The sequence below is a fragment of the Pteropus alecto genome, unplaced genomic scaffold, assembly GCF_000325575.1.
Source record: "Pteropus alecto unplaced genomic scaffold, ASM32557v1 scaffold13, whole genome shotgun sequence".
Classification (NCBI taxonomy): Eukaryota; Metazoa; Chordata; class Mammalia; order Chiroptera; family Pteropodidae; genus Pteropus; species Pteropus alecto.
Window position 1 is genome coordinate 334,746 of NW_006434373.1, and position 21,220 is coordinate 355,965.

At 47.5% G+C, this 21,220-nt stretch overlaps 1 protein-coding gene across 1 annotated transcript in view; it reads left to right on the top strand.

Annotated features, from left to right (window-relative positions):
- Nucleotides 1-6: 6 nt before the first annotated feature.
- The window catches only part of GAS6 (growth arrest specific 6), a 44,018-nt gene continuing 22,804 nt past the window's right edge, over nt 7-21,220 (top strand). The window contains exons 1-4 of the mRNA XM_006909340.3: nt 7-89; nt 358-524; nt 16,114-16,138; nt 17,707-17,769. Of these exons, the coding sequence (XP_006909402.1) occupies nt 11-89; nt 358-524; nt 16,114-16,138; nt 17,707-17,769 (334 nt within the window). The 5' untranslated portion in view covers nt 7-10. The remainder of the gene's footprint in view (nt 90-357; nt 525-16,113; nt 16,139-17,706; nt 17,770-21,220) is intronic.

Here is a 21,220-nt window from a genome sequence, read left to right on the forward strand (position 1 = left end):
CGGCCTCGCCATGCCGCCGCCGCACGGGCCCGCGGCCACCCTGGGCACCGCGCTGCTGTTGCTCCTTCTGGCCTCGGACTCCGCTCACAGTGAGTACCACGCGGGGGCCGCGGCGCCGGCGGGATCCAGAGACCCTCCCCCGCAAAGACCCCGCTATCCCCCGGGGCATGGGCAGCGCAAGTGCCCGCACCCCAATCGGTCCCCGTACTCCTCGACCCGTGCGCCCCGCCACTGCATCCTTGGTCCCGCTGCTGAGAGAACGGAGTGTGCGGGGCCGGAATTGACAGCGCGTCCCCGCTCTCTCCCCGCTCTCTCGCTGCTCCTCCCCGCTTCGCCCTCCCTCCCGCGTCCGGGTAGCCGTGATGCTGCGGGCGCGCGAGGCAGCGCAGTTCCTGCGGCCCAGGCAGCGCCGCGCCTACCAGGTCTTCGAGGAGGCCAAGCAGGGCCACCTGGAGAGGGAGTGTATCGAGGAACTGTGCAGCAAGGAGGAGGCCCGGGAGGTGTTTGAGAACGACCCCGAAACGGTGAGCGCGGGGAAGGCGCGCGCGGGTGCGGTGCTGGGAGAGTAGGGAGGTGGGAGGTGTGCGCCGGGGTTCTTGGGATTCCGCGGCTGGGCGGAACCGCCTTGCGTAGTGTTAGGGCAGCAAGGTCATCTCGAGCGCTGTCCCTGCAGCACTGCGTTTCTGGGGATATCCATCCGTACGCGCCCTGGTGAGGAGCCCTCGGGCTCCTCTAGAACCTCAGACTTCCCTTCTCGGAGGCTGAGGTGAGTCCTTTATTGGGGGACCGTGCCGCGTCACACCCAGAACTCTTAAATACGGAGACATGGTGTTCAGGAATGGTGAAAGGGCAGGGATGTAGGGCAGCTGGACCTTGTCCCACTCTCAAGCCTCCTCTACACCTTTTCAGCCCCTGTTCTCTAGGTGACCCCCAGGTGCTCCTGTTAGCCGGAGGCAGCAGACGTTTAAGTGGGGTTCCGTTGAGACCCCGCAGTTCTCTTCGTGAGCAGGCCTCTGAAGGCAGCCACCTTAAAGGAAATATACAATATATGACATTTCCACCAGAATGAAATAGAGGCTGGTTTTAAAATGTAAAAGAAATACTAGGATTAAAAAAACACAACAACACAAACAACTTCCTACCTCCCCTCTGTCTTAGCTGGATTGGAAGTGAGAGCTGGGGCTGCCCAGGCTTCTTGATCCTCATGAAGAAGGATGGAGGGTTTGCCTGAAAGAGGAATGGAAAGATGTGAGGGCTAGATTACTTGGCAGCAGCTGGTCCCAAAATATGATTACGGGAATAGTGCTAGAACATATATGGAAGGGGTGGCACAGGAAGGAGAATGGGGTTATGGGGACCTCAGCATGGAAAGGAGGAAAGGACACACACACACACACACACACACACACCAGCCCCTTCCAGCAAGGTGCTCTCTTAGAAGCAGCTAGCGACTTCAGGAGCCTGGTGGAGCTGACTCAGGACATATTTCTATTAATAATGTCCCTGTGAATGGGGAATTCAGGACAACTGACTGCAGGGAGCAGCCCAGGTGTAGACTTGGCGTCTGTGCAGGAGCTATGTGAGAACATTTGGTGGTTATGACCTGTGGGACCTGATGGAAGCCTTAGGTGTTTATCTGTTCTGGGACAAATGACTTCGGAAAGTAGATGGTATAGAAATGGGGTGGACTTAAATTCTGTCAATTTATGCCATGAGGTTGGTTCTACCAGATTTTTTTTCTTTTAAAGAATCTTCTGGGATAAAATAAATGTCACATGCAATAAATGAATGGCTCTGTGTGATGGAGGCAGGCTTCTTTTGGATTTATATTTCTGATAGGCTGACTTGACAATCTCTTTTAGGTCCCCTTTCTGAAAACAAGCTTTAAAATGATTGACCTCTTTTGTATAGTTCTTTCTGGCGAGGTTAATCGTTCCTGTAGCTGAGCTATGATAGGGTTATTTTCTCCAGTGTTACTGCCCTCAGTATCAATAACACGGTTTCAATCCTGTCATCAGGAGCAGTTTGTCAGCCTTTTCTGGCCCCGCTGTTTTCTCATTTCTTTAATGATGAATCCTGGTGGCCCAATGAATCATGCCCCTGCAGAGGATTTCTGAAGGCTCTAGCTGCAAGGCTGAGTGCTTGGCCACTCGAGGTCACTGCCCAGCTGTGGAATTGTGTGACAGGTGCAGTGTTCTCCATCTTCATGCCCTAACCTGGACGTTTGCTTGTGCAGAAAGTGTGGGGTGGGGCTTGCGAGTGACAAGAATTGAGAGTGACAAGGCTGCCACCCACCCAACCAGCCCCTCTTCTGCCCCAGGCCCTGCTTGTCCAGGACATAAAAACCCTGACCTGGCTTTCCCTTGCTGTCTGGACATACTACACATTAACCACAGTGCCAGAATCTTAATCCCCTCTCTGATTTTAATTGCTTTTATGTTGTAATTTTAACTTTATTTGCAAATGTATGGAGTGAGGACAAGAAAAAGAGAAAAGTGTTCACAACCTCATAACTTTAATGCAACCACTCTACTTTTAGCGTGTGTCTGTGCAGGGACTTGGCAATTCCCTGTGAGGTCTTGGCTTCCCTCCCTTCCGAGGCACAGCTGAGTTGCTTTAGTGCTGTGGGTGGGGGGCGTTCTCTCTCACAGTCTGGCCCCATCAGGGGTTTGTAAAACTCCTTTTCATATCAAAGCCTTCTATAACTTTCCAGAACTCTGTCCTACTGCCCAACCCCACCCCCCAAATAGCAATTATTTTTTCCGTTATTTATCAGCTTTCCAAGTTGGACTGGTTAGTCCTGTGTTTTCCTTCCCAATGGGTTAGAATGCCAGTCCTTCATTTTAACTTGAACCTTGTATCTTGTGTAGACTGTTGTATAGACTGTGTGCTCTGTTGTCTGGATTTGGCCTTTGGCGTGTTTTCCTTTTCCTTGAGAGGTAGTGTGGAATGCTGGGAGGAGCCAGTTTAGGGTTAGGGGTCAGGAGTCAGGGTTAAGGGTTATGGGGCTGATTCGAATCCCAGCTGCTCCAGTAGATCAGTTGTCCACTTTGATGTGTCTGTGTTTTCCACTCCATCCATCTCCTCTCTCTGGGGAGATCCATGTTCCCTGGAGGTGGGGAGACTCTTCAAACACAATTCATTGCAAACATATCTTAGTAAAAACAGCACTTTTGAAAGAGGAGGTCCTATGAAATACCCAACGAGTTCCTCTGCTCCAAAAAGTTTGTGGCTCTCACTAGGAAATATTTCTTCTTTGCCTTCAAATGTAGCTCATTTTACATTTTTTTGATTGAGGTTGATGGAGTGATCCAGGATGATGAGCACTGACCTTGCTTAGTACAAGAAGTCCCCAGGACCTGGCCATGTGACTGTCACAAGACCTCGAGGGCCACAGTGTACTGATGTGAAAGGCTGCACCAGAGTTTGGCATTTCTTGGACTATGATCACCTGATCCTCTCATGGGGTGCCAGTCCTCATAGGCCAGGGCCACCTTCATGGCCCACCTTGCTATCTACCGGGTTAGGATACTGGAAGCAGCTAGCCTATCCTCAACGTGTCTAGCCCAGTTGTAGTCACACAGCTGCCCAGCTTTGGCTCTGCCTTTGGTGGAGTTTACAACACTGCTGTTTCCAGAGAAGGCAGCACTACCTATCCCATTCCCATTCCTGGGGCTCTGGGGGCACCCTGGTAGAGGAAGCCCCAGGTCGGGGCTGGGAGAGCTAGAGTGGGAACTTGGGCACCTGGAGCCAGCTCTCTGCGCTGCAAACCCCCTTCCTAGAATTTGGAATTTGAAGGTTTGTGCTTATTGAGCACATGCTGTGTGTTGGGTGTACTCTAGGTCTTCCTTTCTGATCTTTCCAAACTGGGTTGTCTTCTTTTGGGGGGGGTAGGGAAGGCGCCTGACCTTCAAAGCTCTTCTCCTTTCAGCAGGTAGCCGTTCCCACTGTGGCTCTTCCTGATTCCTGGGGTTATCACATACCTGTGCTAGAAAGGTGCCTTCATGACTTTCAAGCATCCTGGCCACCTTCTTCCTTCCTAGTGGCGGATGGTCTCCCACCCACATACTTTTGCGCCCTAGGAGAGTGTCCCAAGCCACCCATTGTTGCCACTATTAATGCCTGCCCCTTCTCTCCAGGGCCCACGGGGTGATTACATTCCCTCCTTATCTTGTTTCCTTTTATGGCGTTATTCTTCCTTCCTGGCATTTCCCTCTTCCTTGCTTTTCCTCCTTCTAGGACCCTGAGTAGTCAATCCCCCAGCTGTCTTGCAGGGGTTCTCCTGAGTTCTTTTGAAAGCTCACTGAAGCTAGTTCAGCAGAGTGACTTTTCTACTTAAAATCTTTAAGGCGGGTGGGTTCGAAATACCTTAAAGACATCATCTCAGTTATCATCTTTTGCTTCCAGAAGGATTCTGGATAAAAGGACCCCACCCCCACTGCTGCCCAGGTATATGTCACCACTTGGCAGCACCTGGTGCCTGACCCTGCAGCTGAGCTACGGTTGTTGGTAGGAACAAAATTCTAGGCTATAGGTTTTGACCCCACTACCTGGTTTAATCTGAGATACAAACAACAATATTTACAATATTTGCAGCTGGCTAGTGGTGCACCCTGAGGACTTCACAGAAAGTAGGACCACTGGCCTATGCTGAAGTGCATTTGTATTCGCCCCTCACACCCCCATATCCCTCTGTCTCTCTGTCTCTCTCTCTCTCACTTTTCTCTTTTTTTGTCTCTTTCTGTCTGTCTCTGTCTCTGTCTCCCTTTGTCTCCACCCCCATCTCTCTCTCTTCCATCCTCACTCCCCATCCCACCAGCTCTCACAGGCCAAGAGGGAGGACCCAGTGTTGGTGATGGGTTCTCTACCTCGGAGGGTTTGGGGATACAGTGAGTTTCAGAGCCCCACTGCTGGCCATGCCTTGAACTGCATCTGCTCTCCAAGGACACCTGTCTTCCTGCGATCCTGGATTCTTTGGGGACAGCTTGGAGAGGGGCACCCCCTACAGAGGTGAAAGCCCCTCCCTCAAGTCTTGCCTTTTGGGGTGACCTAAGGGGTCTCATGAGAGCAGAAGTGGGACCCAGCAACAGGGTGAAGGAGGAGGAAGAGGAGGACCTTGTCACCCCCAGTGACTTGCCTCTGCAGTGAAGGTCCCTTGGGTGTTGACACTTTGGCTGTGACCTTTAGGACAGCTGCTGCCCGCCAGCACCCCTTTGCCCCGTAACCCCCACTCTGCCTGACAGCAGCCCCCCAATACACACACATATACACCTATACACACCCAGACACTCACGTAGACACAGTCACACACTCACACATCCACATACACACACAGACTCAGACACATAACACGCATATAGACACACGCAAAGGCGCAGTAACAGACAGTATGCCCACATAGACACATGGACACACGGAGACACACACAGTCACACACTCACACATGCACAGACACACTTGCACATACTCTTCTGTCTGTGAATTTGGGATCCATTGAGAAGCGAGCCCAGGTCCCCTGCCCTGTGCAGGCTCAGCCCCTGCTCCTTTCTTGAACTGCATCTGCTCTCCAAGGACACCTGTCTTCCTAGGGAAACATCCTGATCTCAGGGGAAGTAGCTCTGTTCCCACTGACCACTATGGGCCAAGGCCTCCCCTCCTGGGACCTTTCTCACTTGGGCTTTTGCCACTGGAGGCCTGGGGAAGCTTGTCACAGGGCTGGGTCCCTGAACTGTTGTTCGACCGGTTGTGCTTTCTCCGGAGTTGGCTCCTGCACAGCTCAGAGGCCTGCAGACAGCTGGTTAGGCCAAGGCCAGCACCCGAAGGTTCCCAGAGCCCAGGCTGCCACTCCCCCAGGAGTGGGCCTTGAGCAAGAGACAAACCCTGTCTGGCTCACCTTACCCTGTCGCCTTTTATTGCCCCCGCACCTACCTGTATGTTTTTTTTTAATCCCAGGAGCCTGCAGGGACTTAGAGCCAGGCTCTCCAGCGTAATAACAGGCCAGGCTCCATAAAGTACACCTCATCCTCGCCAGTGTGCTTAACATCTGCAGAAAACCAATTAAAGACATTTTGAAAAACACTGAACGTCTGCCTTTGTTATTTAGGAACAAAACACCCTTTTAAGAAGTTGATACTTACGGCCTGTTTCTTGAGATTCCGAGTGGCTGGGGCCAGGACATTCCAAGCACTTCCCAGGTTATTAGGCTGCAGTACCACTGGCAGATGTCCGAATTTCTTCATGCTTCATTTTCCTTGTTTTCCTAAGGTCAAAATTGGGAGCTGTTTCTGTAATGCACAGAGTAGTTGCGGTTTGAGGGTTGGTATTTGATGTTGGAAATACTCTGTGCCTCTTCAATGGTTATTATAGTCCAGTGATTTCATTGTAAACTTGGTGCATGTGCTCGTAAATTTTGACCTTGACAGAGTAGTTCATTAAAAGCTTTAAATTGATTTTTAAAGCAGAGTTGGAAATGGAAAAAGTTGAGAATGGCATCAGTTCTTTATTTCCCTCTGACAAAAGGACTGATCTGCTTTGATTGATTGCATTGATTAAAAATATAGTATTCAAGATAGATAGTACTATGTTACTCTCATACTCGTTATTATCATACTTATTTTGTTGGATTTTTTTTTTTTCAAATTGTAGGTGAAATTTGTTTCTTTCTAGTGTTAGTGCCATGATAATAAAATACATTTTTTTCCACACCTATCCCCAAAACCTGACATCTAGACCTAGTTTTGTGAGAACCTCCTCTTGAAGCCTTGCACTCCTTGAGAATCACAGCTGGGCTCAGCCAGCTCCCAGGGTCAGCCTTGCACTGGTCATTGCTGTGGCCGCACACTCAGCCACACAGGGGCCCCACTGAAGCCAGGCTGGGACCGTCTGCCCAAGATGGCTGGTGCGACTGGTGGCTGCAAGTGCAGCCTCCCTGGGACCCTCTGCTGTGGGCACACATTTCTTTAGCGCGATGCTTCAGAATGAAATGGAAGAACGTCTTAGGAGGTTCCCGTCAGCAGTTGCTAGGGGGCCCATAAACGAATGTGTGTTTGTGCTTCCCACAGGCCTCATTGGGTAGCAAACTTTTCAACTTCAAAGGCAAATCCACTGTTCGTGATGTCGGAATTTGTTGCCTGAGTCTGCACTGTGTGCTTGCCGCAGCCAGTCTTCAGACACGTTCTCGAGTTATTCTTTATATATATCACACTAATCCTTGGCTGGCTGCGTAGTAATCACTTGCACACTCTGATTTAGTATGGATCCAGAGAGACACCAAAACGCACTTAAACTTCCCTTTCATGAGCCAGAAACAAACAAGAATTTTGCAATAATATCTGTGGCGAGTCTCAGGCCTCATCGTGCTCTAGGCACTCTTGTGAAACTAAGTCCCAGGAATCCAGGGACTTGCTCAAGTTCGCTCTTTAGTGGGAGGACTCAGATGGGAACTCAGGTCCCCAAACTCCAAGTTTAACATATAAGCACTGAGGTGATTGAAATTTTCCAAAGGTGAGTGTAGGTCCGAAGGAAGTATCTATATCACCCATTAGATGGTGATGCCTGGAGAAAAGAACCTTTGCCCAAACGGCTGTCCCAGATTCCATGCTGTTTTAACTGCTAAATCGTTAATTTTGTTCTCTATTTAGTATTTTATTTTGCTGTTTTATATAATGAGAAAATACATTATTTTGTTTTTCCAGAAGAAGCATAAAAAGAGAAGTGTAACCTTGCATTTGTGATGTGGGTGTGTCTTCTTCACTGGTACCTGTTCAGTTTCCTTAAAGTGACCGAGTTCTCTTGCAGCCCAGCCCTGTGCCATCCAGGGGGTGAAAGAGGAGGGCAGGTGGTCCTGGGGGGCTGGCTCCACTCACCACCGGTAAGCCTGCAGGCTATGGGTGGCCGCCAAAGATGTTTCCCACCCCATTCTCCTCTTCTCCTTTCCTCGTCTCTCTCTTCCTCCCTCATACTGACTTCTTTCCTCCTTCCCCATTTTGGTCTGTGTTGCTGTTCAACCTCTCAGACCTTGAGCGAAAGTCTAAAGTCCTCACTGCTCCTCCATCCCCTTGCATCACTGCTCGTAACCAGCGGCTTTGTCTTAAGGCCTCTTCCTGTGGCCTCTCTCGTAGTTATCACTTCCATGATGGCCCACCACCATCCTTGTACAGGTTGACATTCCATCTCATCTGTACAGTTCCCTAACTGGCCTCTGTCTGTCTCTATTTATGCTGCCAAGTGATTGAGCATAGTCTCTCCCCTGCAAGCTTTGGGATCAAGCCCAGACCTCCCAGCCGGGCCTGTCGAGGCATCGTGCCCTCTCCCAGAACCTGAGATCATAAAGGCTTCTTCCTTGCCCAGAACAGACTGGATTTCTCACTCTGTTCCTTTGCTCCAGCCAAGCTCATTGTTGAATGAATTCTACTCACCAGCACCCTGCTCGCGGATGTTGGGGACGTGGTCTTTGATTCTGGCAGATGGACAGCATTTGAATCTCAGGCTGGCTGCTGTGCAGCCAGGGCAACTGCTGGAGCTCTCCAGGTCTCAGCTGCCACTTGTCAATTGGAGACGGGAGCATCTGCTTTATGTGACTCCATGAGGATGACATAAGCGAAGGAAGGTGCAGTTGTTTCCCGACTGCTTCCATAACAAATCAGCACAAGCTTACAGTTCCGAAGGTCCAAAGTCCGAAATGAGTCTCCCAGGGCTAAAATCAAGGTGTCTACCAGGCTGCTTCCTTCTGGAGGATCCAGGGGAGAATCCATTCCCTCCTTTTCAGCTTCTAGAGGCACCATATGCCCTGGCTCTCAGCCCTTCTTCCACCTTCATAGTCAGCAGGGTCAGCAATTCTTTTTATGCTGCCATTTCTGGTTCTCTCTCTGCCTTCCTTTTTCACATGTAAGGATAGCTTAGCTATAGTTTAATTAAAGTTCTGTTGGTTCACCAGTGTAACTCTCATTTCCCCAGTTAGAACGTAGTTGGCCTAACAGGCAGGGCCCACCACTAAGCCCATCTCTAGTGAGCGCTTAGTTGATTTTTACTCCTACCTGTGAGCATATCTTCCTCACTTAGCGAGTAACGTCGCTGCTTTTGGCCTTGAGAACCAAGGAGTTTGCTGAGCAAAGCTGTTGATGATCATCCAGTGCTGTGGAAAGTGAGACAGTGAGAGCCTCACATCCCTTTGAGGCCTTTGCCAGGAGAGCACATGTACAGGAAGAGAGGTCATTGAAAGTGACTCCACTTAAAAACAAGACCATATTACACGGCAAGTATAAAAATGAATCTTGAGAAATAACACGGTCGATTGTAAAACCAGATTTAGTCCATCTCATGCTTTATAAAATTTAGATTATAAATGTAATTAGGCACTAAATTTTTAGAACAAATACAGATTGAAGTAAGAATTTGGGGAAGAGCAGGGCATAATTTTTCCAAAAACAGTAACGATTTTTAGAAAGCCAGCATTCTTCTTACTGTAAATTCTTACTATAGATTTTTTTTTTTTTACAAAAAATGTGTGATGGCTTCGTTCATATTCCCACAGGCCTTTCTTAATCCTTATGTAATCAGGTTATTCTCTTGAAACAGTCACTCTATGACATTTTTAGCCTTTCTCTTCTTTTAATGGCCTAAACCTTTATTTATCAGTGCCTATGCAATGGATGGTTTCCCAAAACATTCTTATGGATTCATGAAATCCTGATGCTTGGTAGATTTATGATTTTACTTTGCAGATCACTTTAGTTCTATTTGCACTAATTTGTCAAATTCAACTTGCCTTATACTTTTGACCGTAAAAATTTGAAAAATGGAAAGAAGGAGATAGAAGTTTATTTCTTTCTCACATAAAAGGCAGTTTGACGAGGGCTGCTCAATAGTGCCTGGGGACTCACATTACTTATTTGTGTTCTGCTGTACTGATGTGTGGCCTTTGTCTTTAAGGGTTCCTCACACACCAAATAAGATGGAGCACCAGCCATCACATGTGCATTCCAGCAAAGAGGATAAAGAAGCAAAGTCCCTCTCCCCTTAACTCTCTTTGCTCAGTTTCACATTCTGCTCATATCTTGTTGGTTAAAAGTCACATGGCCACCCCTGCTTGCAAAGGAGGCTAGGAATGCAGTCTTGTAGCTGGGTGTATTACAGCTCTAAATAAACCCAGACTTCTGTTACTCAGGATAAAAGGAAAATTGGGGACATCAGATGGCAACTACAAATCTCTGCCATGGGGGAGAGGTATTTGGGAGCAAATCTATTTTCTGAGGTTAATTCCCATGAATATGTTCATGCTTGGTGATAGACACTATAATTAGCCATGTCAGAGAGGTTTTTCATAACACATCTCTCACACGGGTCTTTTCAACTGCTCCTACACAACCTGTGAGTACTTTTTAATGCAGTACTTGGTGTAGGGACCAGCCCTCCCCTCTGCTTCCCCATTGCCCCACAGCTGGGCCCACGCAGTCACCTGTCAGCCTGCAGCTGGCAATGAGGGGAGGGCTTCCACCTGGTCTCTATAGGCCCAGCTGTTGCTGGAGAGGAGCTTGAGGACTTCGCTCTGCCTCCTTGCAGTTGAGGTGCTCTTGAGCACCCATAGCAGGTGAAAAGCAGATATGCGCAGTGCAGAGGGATGATGCTGTGGACAGGTACAGACTACAGGGAACATGGTCATTGGCATAGAGCAAGAGGACCAATGTCGCCATGCCCCCGAGAGCCACTGCTGCTCATCCCAGGGCCCTGAGCATCTGGAAGAGCACATATCAACTTAGGTTGGTTAGATATGTTTACGTTTTGTCCTAAAACTGGTTATGAAAAGGACCTGGAAACCTTGGCTTTCTGGTGGTCTATAGCCACTTCCTGAGGGCCCCACTGTGTGTGTTGGGTACAAGAGGATGGCCAGGGGAAGGAGGGGGTGTCTGTAGCTTTTAAATGCACAGAGTGCACACAGCTGCTGCTGGCCCCTGGAGTCGGTGACAGGGGCTGCTTCCAGCTCTCATCTCTGTGACTCAGTGATAACACCCAGGGTTTTGGTCAGCAAGAGCTCCAACAACAGACATGCACTTCAATGTCCAAGGAATGAGGAGAAACACAGTGACCTTGCTCAGTGTCTCTGGGGCATGCTCCCTTGTGGGCTGGCCCCAGGGTTCCCTAATCTGTGACATGGGCTGGGGGACTCCAGTGATTCCTGTCCTGGGAAGGTGTCCTGCGAGGGCAGTGGCGTTCATGTTTCTTCTGTCTCATGGAGTGCTTAAGCCAGCACCCGATTTGGAGAATCTTAGGAAATGAATTTGGGAGGAAGGAAAGAAGGATTTGTATGAGCCATGCTAGAGAAACATGTGCAGAGCTGAGTAACGCCAGCCTCAGGGATTAAGAACCCTTAGGGGGTCCATGGCCAGGATCTAGGAAGCCTCCGCTTGTCCATTGGTATGAAGAAATGCCTTCGAGGGCCGTTTTGAAAACAGCAAGACTGTGGCTGTGAGTTCATCAAGCTCTTAGAAAGCAAAAGCCTCAGTAATGGCCATTCAAGCTGACATGACTCAGACAAGCTTTTCTCATAGAAGTCAAGTGTGCTAGCAAGACACTCTTATGGTCAAGGGATTAGTGAATTCTTTTGACTGTTTCCCATTGAAAAGACCTTATGTATGCATCCTGTCAAAACGCAAAGTTACTGTGATACCCAAGTCTCAGCCTACTTTGTCTAATAGTATAAAGATGTTTGGAAACAAAATTTGGGGCATTTATTTGTTAAAGGACATCATAAATTCTTAGTTTACCATTTGAAAAATAACCGCCATTTGTTATAATGTAAGGTACGAGTCCTGTAACACTGTGAAAATCTAGATAGCAGTCTTAGATATTCCATGCCAAAACTAATTATGCCAAATGACATTGATGTGCTTGCAAAGCAGATTCCATGTTGATTAACACAGTGGAGTCTCAGCAGTGCTGGGAGTGAGCATTCCTTGAATCCATTTATGCATCAAAAGGCAGGAACCGAGGGCAGTTGTATAAAGGTAGATGGCAGCATCAGGGTGAACGCTGTCTTTCATCCCATTGTTTCACTTCATCCTTCAGGGACATTGCCACCTCTGAGAAGCTGAAAGAGTTAGATTTGTACCTAAAGGTATTGAGCAGCCCCAAGTTCTAGAACCCTCCCAGCTGCATGTGGTCCTTGTTTATAAACTATGTGAGGGCGACTGTCATTAGTTCTATACTGAGCCCAGGTGATACTTCCGTCTTGATAAGGTATATTTCCACAGATTGGGCTCATGTGATTTTTGACCACTTTTTGGAATCTGTCCTCAGAACCTTGAGTTTGATGGAGAGACCCTCCCCAAGCCTCAGAAGAGACCCAGGGAAAGATCCCACAGGGGGGCCTGTGGAAGGGGTTCTGGAACGGCGGGCTGGGCAGGCTGCCTGTGAGGAGGCTTGCCCAGAGTCACCAGCTGCTGCTGGAGCTGGATTTTAGAACTTACCACCCTGCATTGGGGCTGGGTCGACAGTCCTTGGTGACTCTGCTGGTGGGGAGGATGGGTAGCTCCCTGCTGCTCTTGACCTTTGCCATGGTGCGGGGAGTGCTGTGAGGGCACAGACCCCTCCACCAGGCAGACAGGTCCTGGTGGTCAGTGCAGGGCAGAGGCTAGTGGAAAGTTCTATACACAAACAGAATTCTCAACGATTTCACCAGCTTTGTTCTCCTTTCCTGCTTTCCCTGTATTAGTGAGGCGACCATCTGGGTGTCAGAATAATTAGGGAGCAGACAGAGGAGGTCGGTTCATTGGAAAACACTTTCGTCGTTTCTGAACAAATTGCCAGGCCTAATTTTAGATCCAAGTAAACCAAGCCTTTCCTTGGACTCAGCTCGTTGGAGGCACTTTGGGCAGAGGCATCTTGTGTTTACGAAACCACAGGAACAGGAGTGCAGTAGGGTGGCATCTGAGGAGGAGGCTGGATTTGTTGCCGTTGCTGAGCCGAACTCCACTTACGTCGGGTTGTTCCCTAGCAGAGGACTCCTGGCCAAGACCAGTGCCCTGAGCCTCCGGAGCCAGGCGTTCTCCCACGAATGTGGTGTGTACTTTGCATGAAGGATGCTTCTCTCATGGCAGTCTCTACTAGTAATGATGACAGCTTAATTGTTGAGTCTTACGTGTACTGTGTCTGTCACCATCTGGAAGGGTAGGGCCCTTGGAGAGAACAGCAGAAGAAAAGTTAGGTAAATGTCAGTTAACCGTAAAGATCCACGTTTTAAAAATGCGTTGGCAGTTTGTAAGCTTGAAGAACCATCATTACCAATACTTTCATATTTTGAAAGAGACGTGCTGAGAGAATTGATTTAGTTATTTTCCCCAGGTGCTTATCTATGTTATAAATAAAATTAAGAATCTGGTGCTTTTGGTGACAGATGATTATTAGGCTTAGTGTGGTATCACATCGTATGATATATAAATGTTGAATCATTATACTGTGCACTTGAAACTAATGTAATATTATATGGCAACTATACTTGAATTTTTAAAAATCCAGTGCTTTGTCCAACTCAGTAAAAATTGTAGGACCCTATGTTTGCCTGCTCATTCATTCATCTACCATCCATTCATACATTCATTCATCTGTCCATTCACTCATTCTTCCATCCATTCATTTATTCTTTCAGGTATCCATTCATTCATCCATCCATTATCCATCCAAGAGTTCAACGATGTCTCCTGAAAGCCTTCTGGGGTTGGTCAGCACCAGGCTGGGTAGATAAATATTGTCTTTCCCCTCATGGAGCTTCAGATCACAGTTTAGTGGCCTGAGGTTTTGCTCGCTTCCTTCTATCTTTAGCTGTTTAAGTAAAATAGAGGCAAATCCCTGAGAAAAACATGATTGCCAGGGTGCGAATGGCTCCATTTCCGGCCCAGGTGGTCCCTGCCTCCTGCTGTCTGCCTGTCCCCTGCTCCTGGCCCTCACACAACCCCATAACCCAGGTCTTGCTCTTCATGGGGTAGAGAAGACAGACGGTAAGCACATATGTGACTGATCCCTGGTTCTGAATCTGGCCATCTGTACTCTGGCCTCTGCTCTCTGGATCCCCGTGGGGTGCTGCTCATGAGAGTCCCCCTGGCTCTCTGGGCCTCAGGCTGAGATATATGAGCTGACCAACTTGTGATGCAGATGGGACTGGCTCTGTGTCCTGTGTTTGGCGCCTTTATTCAGGGTGATTTCCACAGGCCTGCCTCTTTGGTCAGAACTTTGAAAGACAATTAGAAGTATCTCTCTTGGGAGTGTGTGTAGCATTTTTAGGTGTATTCATCTTAGCTTTGCTTTTACTCAGGGTCACCATCTCTCCTCCAGGCAAATTAGCACAGGCTTTCCTGTACCCCAAAATAAATTAAACACACAAATTAAGAAAAATCATCACCAGGTTATGACTCTGTAGATTCAGAAACCATATTCTTATGAGTGTGGTAACTGAAGGGAGGTGAGCATAGTTTTCCCATTAATATTGCTTTTTCGCAACAGTAGAACTCGTTACTAAAATATAATATACATAACTGTAAACTAGTCATGATTTTGAAAAATGTAATATGTCTTTCTAGAAAATTGTGGAAAGTAACGTTATGTATAATTGGGTACTTTCCGCATAGTTTTTCATTGTCTTCAGTCCTTTCTTAGTCTAATTCTTGGTTTCCTAACTCTGAGTGGAAACCTTTTGCATCCATTCTAAATATTTTATTTCAGAACCAAAGCCCTTCCCTTTGTGACGAAGCCCCGTGGTTTTGTTCTCCCTCTAAACCCAGATAGATATCACTATTTGCTTGCACTCAGTGAAGGAGAAAGCAAACCGTCCTCCACCCTCCGCTCGGGGAAGTTTCATCAGAGTGCACCTGGCCTTGCCTGTCTTTCCTGTGCTCAGAATTGGCCAATCCATGACCTAAAGCAAGAGAAAGAAATGAAACCAGCATGTCAGAGACCTCTGAATGCTCACAACAGGGATGGGGGGTGGTCCCCCTCCCTGACTTTATAACTCTGACTTCCAAACCTGGCGTCTTGGTGGCATTTGCACTGAATGTCACCTTAGCAACTATCACACAAGCTGAAACACCAAACTGGCTCTGACCATTACCAGCCATCCACGCTCTTTTGGGATGGAGTGTGCCAAGGGGAGTCCTTATCAGTTTCATGACCTCAGTCAAATTCCACCACCCATGTTGAGCCTCAGTTTCCTCATCCATGATAATGGGTTAATTAAAAAGACCTTCCTTGGAGGTGGTTGTGAGAACCAAACAAAATAATGTAAAAGTACAGAACAGCACCATCATGCAGTTGACACCCAACATCTAGTGGCTGCCATTGCTTACTCACTTTTTTCCATTAAGGGGAGTAATTAGGGCCAAACTGCTCCATGACTGGCCCTAAGGGGGAGATCAAAGTGGACACTGGTGGGAGCTACTTTAACCAGGCTGTGGCCTGGAGTCTGTGGCTGGGGCAAAATGATTCTGAAGGGCTTCCCAGCTGGTCCCTGTTGCTGGCCGAGATAGAGCAGGTAGTTCTATTTGATAGTTTTGTGTATAGTGCAGACCTCTTAATTTACATTCATGGATAAAAAGACTCCTTGCTTATACTCTCCATAGCTCAGCCAGAACCACTTTGTTTTACAAATACAGTAAATGCAAATCAGTGCCTATGTGCTGATAGTCACACAAAGGTCTCCACTTTTCTGTGAGGACTCCGACATCAACAAAGGATTAAGACTTGATTTTACTTGCAGTATTTCTCATCCTTCTACAAGATACTTTGAATGACACTTTCTAAGTCACTATAAATGACATCTCTGTTACTGGTTACAGAAAGTGTGTTGTTGGCTTTGCAAACATCATCCTGCAGAAGCCACCTGGACAGACTCTTCTTGCTTCCTTTCCTCATGCCACGGTCTTCAAGGCAGGAAGTGGCTTTCTGGGTGGTTATCACCCTGCCAGTTGTTGGTAAATTCTCCACTGTCCTCAAACACCTGCTTCCCCGAGACTCTGTTCTTATCTGTTGGGGAAGAAAGGAGAGGTTTGATTAACCAACTGCTGATTGTGCTGTGTAGGAAGCCTCGTATTGTGCCAGTAAACTGTTACCCTTTTTCTTTTTCTGCAGGAATATTTTTATCCAAGATATTTAGGTAAGTTTAAATCACTGCTTCCTTTAGTTGTCATAAAAGCATAGCTGGGAGATATATGTTATATGTCAGAGAAGCTATTGGTCAAAACTTCATTACCAAGTTGTTCCTGGAGGGAAGGTTGCTTAATCACACAGTGAGTTTGAAACTATCCAGAGTACACAGGTCAAAACACTTGTTTGTGTGTGTTTTTTTTACCATAATGATCCATGTTAATCTCAATCCAATGCCATTATTTGCAAACCTCTTCTCTGAGTCTAGGCTTAGCTCATTATTTGGAAATATGATTTATTTAGTAATTCTCAGGCTTTTGGATCTCAGGACTCTATACTTCTGAAATCATTGATGGTGCCAAAGAACTTTTATTCATGTGGGCTGCATTTATTAATCTTTATCATACTATTAGTCAAAACTGAGAACATTAAAAAATGTTTTTGTTTCATTTGAACAATAGGAATGTACAAGCAAACACTCTCTTGGCCATTGAGCAGTGATGTCATTGTGTATAGGGTGGCCTCTGGAAAAGTCTACTGTACACTCAGGAGAGAATGAGAATAAAAAGGCAAATGACAGCTGAGTCTTATCAGGACAATGGCTTTGACCTCCCAGACGACCTAAAAGAGGCCCTGGATTCTCTTGAGAAGAGCTCCTTTAATTAATACCATTTAAAAATTTCTTTTGAATGCATTTCACTTACAACAAGAGAAATGTATTCCAGAGTCTCTCTTTTTATAATTTTGTAAGCAAAATTTCCACTGACTTTATATCCTCTTAGACCCTCTTCTCTGGCTCCATATCTGGCAACAAGTAATTGGTCCTCAAATGCTGGGAATCTGTCCACTTCCGGTCTCAGGCCTCACTCCTGGGTATGTGAGGTTTGTTTTCTGAGGCAAAAGATGACCAGTCATCCCATGAGCGCACCCTCCTGGGACTGTCTTTTGCCGGTGTCGATGTCCTCCTGGGCATGAGAAACAGTTGGGACCTATGGAAGGACTAGATGAAGTAGCTCAGCACCCATTCTGCACAAGTTCAACCTGCAGATTCTCCTGGGATGCATGTGCTGAAAATACCAAGCCTCCCCCCAAACTTCCATGTCCGTGTGGAACATCTATTATCACTCTTTGTCCATCTAGCATGTCAGACAGCATAGAGAGAGCTCTCTCCAAAGCATATTGACTTTCAAATTAAGGGCATTGTTTACAAACAGGGGTCAACTTGAAATGGAAGTTTAAGTTTAAACAGTCAAAAAACTTACCAAATATTATAAATGATTCTTCTGTAGAATAACAGAAGGAACCCACCGGAGAAGCTGCAGGTTGTGTGTGTAACACTCTTTGGCTATAGAATCTGCCATTTTGGTGGAGACACTTTCCTGTTGATCAGTGTTAAAATGTTTTGTTAAAGTGTATTAACAAGAGCTAAACTGTGTTATTGCTGGAGGACTGTAGCATCCCAGCAAATAGGAATAATCTACTTCTCCAAAGGTGTCTAAGAGACCGTACTGCTAGTTCTAAAGTCTGTTCCGTCTCCCGTGATTGAAGAATGACACACCATCCGTTTCTCTCTTGCAGAGTGCATTAGTAAATATGGATCTCCATACACAAAACACCCAGATTTTGTTAAATGCGTTCAAAGTAAGTATGTCTCCTTCCTGTCTTCCTCAAAGCCCTTTGCGTTTGGGTAACTTTAAGCTTCGTTGTGGTTTTCGGGGGGGTCTTGAATATTTCCATTATCTTTAGGAGCTGTAGCACCTGCCTGAGGTCCGCTCCCTTGTCACCGAACTTTCTTTTTTATGCAAGTATGTTTTGGTTTTGAATAGCAAGAAATGCAAACGATATGAAATTTAAACTTTTGCAAGGGCATAATTGTTGCATGAATTGTAACCCATGTATAACACTGTATAACCACTTCAGCTGAGCCTGACTCCGGGCCTGATGCTGGTCCGAGTGCTTCAAAGTACAAGCCAATCAGTCACCACCAAGCCCATGGTGTTGGTTTTTTTACCTCACCTGTTCAACAGGTAATGAAAACTAAAGCTCAGAGCACACAGCCAGTCACCCCATAGTAGAACTCTTCCCACACTTGGCATCAGACCTACCATTTCAGGGGTGGCCGAGAAGGCTTGCCGGACTCAGAACTGCTCACAGCCCCTGGCTGGCCAGGGCTCGGTGGGGCTGCTGTGTCTGGTCACCCTTCCATCCATATGCAGGCCCCAGGCTTCACCTGACTTGCCCCCAATCCTAGACGCCAGCCCTGGCCCAGATGAGCAGAAGAAATAATCAGTTTAATGCGAGAAGTGGGGAGTAGCATTGCTGTGTGGCGGGAGCTCCCCCGTCTCCCCTGGGCAGCCTCACAGTAGTGGATGGACAGCAGACTGGGCCCTGTTATTTGGACAAAGACACCTGTTAACTCAAAAGAGCCAGAACCCATGCCCATGCATTGAGGGACACCTGGAACAAACCCCTGCCCTCAGGGTCAACCAATGTCTTCAGACTCCCCAGGGGTCAACCTGTGACCTCAGCCTCTTGGGTTAATCATGACCTCATTGGGGCTTTAGGCAGACAAGGAAGCATAACAGCAGTTTCAGCTTTGTATCATTTTGGCTTTTTGTTTTTAGTTAGCAATTTTTTTGTTGTCAATTTGCTAAACCGGTTTCTTCTTTTTTAAGTATGTATTCCAATCTGTCGGATTGTATTAGTTCCTGGATTTTAAACTATCCTTTTTCTGAGATTATGTTGTTACCATGTGGGAGATTTCGTGGCATTAAAGTGACTTAAATTGTTTGACTAGCAAAGACAGTTTCTTAATAGGATCGAGACTTTCTCTCTTCCTGTGTGGCGGGCAGCTTAAGAGATGAGGAAGGAGGGAGAATTCCAGGGTTGTTTCCTAAGCTGATGTTTAAAGGATAAATTTAATGCAGCTGCTTGCGCCAGATGTATTAAATGCACTTTCTAGTGATTAGAAAGTTGCCTCCCATGCCTGGTCTCTCTGTCCAGCCAAGGACCCGCTGTGATCCTGGGCAAGCTTCCCACTCCTCCCTTCCCTGTGGGTCAAGTGCATCCTCCTCAGGCACTTAACCGGGGCACTGTCTGTGCACCTCAAATGATGCCTGGGCTGACGGAAGTCTCTGAAGCTTGAGCTCTGCTATCCTTACAGAGATACCCTATAAAGACTGCTGGGGAGATGGACCTGTAACGCTGTCACTCGGAAATAACACGGTCCTCTAAGATACGCTTTCTAGGCCTCAGTGCACATGGGGTCAATTCAGGCAACTTTCCACTATTTTCGTCTGTTTCTTCCTAAAAACAGTCTTATTTGGTGATCACGGGCGGCTTATCAGAACTGAGTGCTTTGGTTATTCATTATTGTTAAAATTAAAGCAACGGTCTCAAAGAGATCATCTTTTAGTTGCCAAAGTGTTCAGCCTCAGCAAACCCCAGGCCTGGGGGGGTGGGGGGAGGAGGGGCAGCGGGCAGCGCTTTCTCACTGACAACCTTCCTCGTTCCCAAGCACCCTCTTCTTGCCAGAGCACCGCCACGAGGAGGGCCCGGGATCAGTTTGTGCAGCTTGGATTTGGCCAGGCTGTGTTTGATGAGCCCCAGGCCCAATTCTCCTTGTGAGGGAAAGTCCCTTGGCCCTTCTTCTTTGGTCAGAACAGTGGGCCCGGCATTGGAGTGTGTTTTCCAGGTTATAACTTGTCATTTACTTCAAATTTTGAGAAGAGGGAGCAAAATGCACCTGAGAAAGGCGTTCTGTTGGCTGTCAGCAGATGTTTCACATTCCAGCCCACAGCAAAAAACAAGTTCCTTCCTCCCTTTCCTTCAACACGCCATCTCAAGGCCAAGATAAACCCCGTATCTCCTCAATGGCTTCTTCCCTCCGGAGGCACAGTTTAGCCGGAAACCCTTCACAGGCTGGCCAGTTAAGTGGGTGTCCTTGGGCCTGCAAAGGTTTGTCTTAATTTCCAAGAGTTGGCTGGATACCTCAGGCACTCAAATCCTTATTCCTCCTTCTTTTTGTCCTAGAGATAAACTTTCCAACAGAGAAGTAAATAAGAGTAGCAGTGGATGGAGTTCTTTCAGGGATGGGTGTTGTATGGGAATCTTTTCAACAATCCCAGTAGAAGTTGGTGTTGGCCTCTCAGCCCCAGGGATCTTGAGTGTTTTAAGAGGAGTTTAGGCATTCTAGGCAAATTCCAGACGAAGTTAACCAGTGCTTTATGCCATATGTGCATGTGTGTACTTCTGAAATAACTTTAAATCTTTAACCAAATATGTCAAGTGGAGATGCTCACTACCTCCCAGACTTCCCTCCCACGGGAGCCCGTATGCACCTTGTTTCGAGTGTCGCGGGAGGTGTCAGGTGAACAAGCCGTTCCATCTCGGCTTGCGTACCGGCCACGCCCAGCACATATCACCCACCCGCAGCATCCCTGACCCTCCTTCCCTCGGAGCCCCTTCCTGCCGAGACGAGATCAGGAAAGCAGATCCTTCCCTTCATCTCTCCAGCCCTGGCACTGGGCTTGACCTCACCCTCCCCAGCCCTTCTGTCCCCAGAGTGTAACCCTAGTTACAGCGAGTGTGGCAGCATGGAGAGGTGGCCAGAGCAGCAACATGGGGACTCAAGGCTGACCTGCTGTCTTGAGGCAGCCAGGGGTGACACACCGTTTCGTGACCAAATTCCTCTGATCGCTGGACCCAGTTCCTACCTGCTTACCGGTAGAAGGCATTTATAGTCCATGCCACAACTGTACAGTGTCTCAAAATTACTAGGGTAACCCTGTGTTCAATCTATACTCACAAGTGTTATGTTGGCTGTAATCATGCAAAACAAGCCCACTTTGAAGTGTGCCATGGAGAGGTCACAAGAAAAACATGATGAGAGACTCAGGTTCCAGTTCTTCAGACTTGATTATGCAGATGCCTGGAGGAGTGGGGAGCCCGGACCACGTGGATGGCCGAGGTTACACAAAACGCAGTTGAATGTTGAGTCTGTGCCAGCAACAAGGGGTGACTGGAGACCTCTGGTGAGCTGGAGGAGTTGCAGAGATCATTTATTTCCTGTGCTGGCAGCAGGAAAACAGCT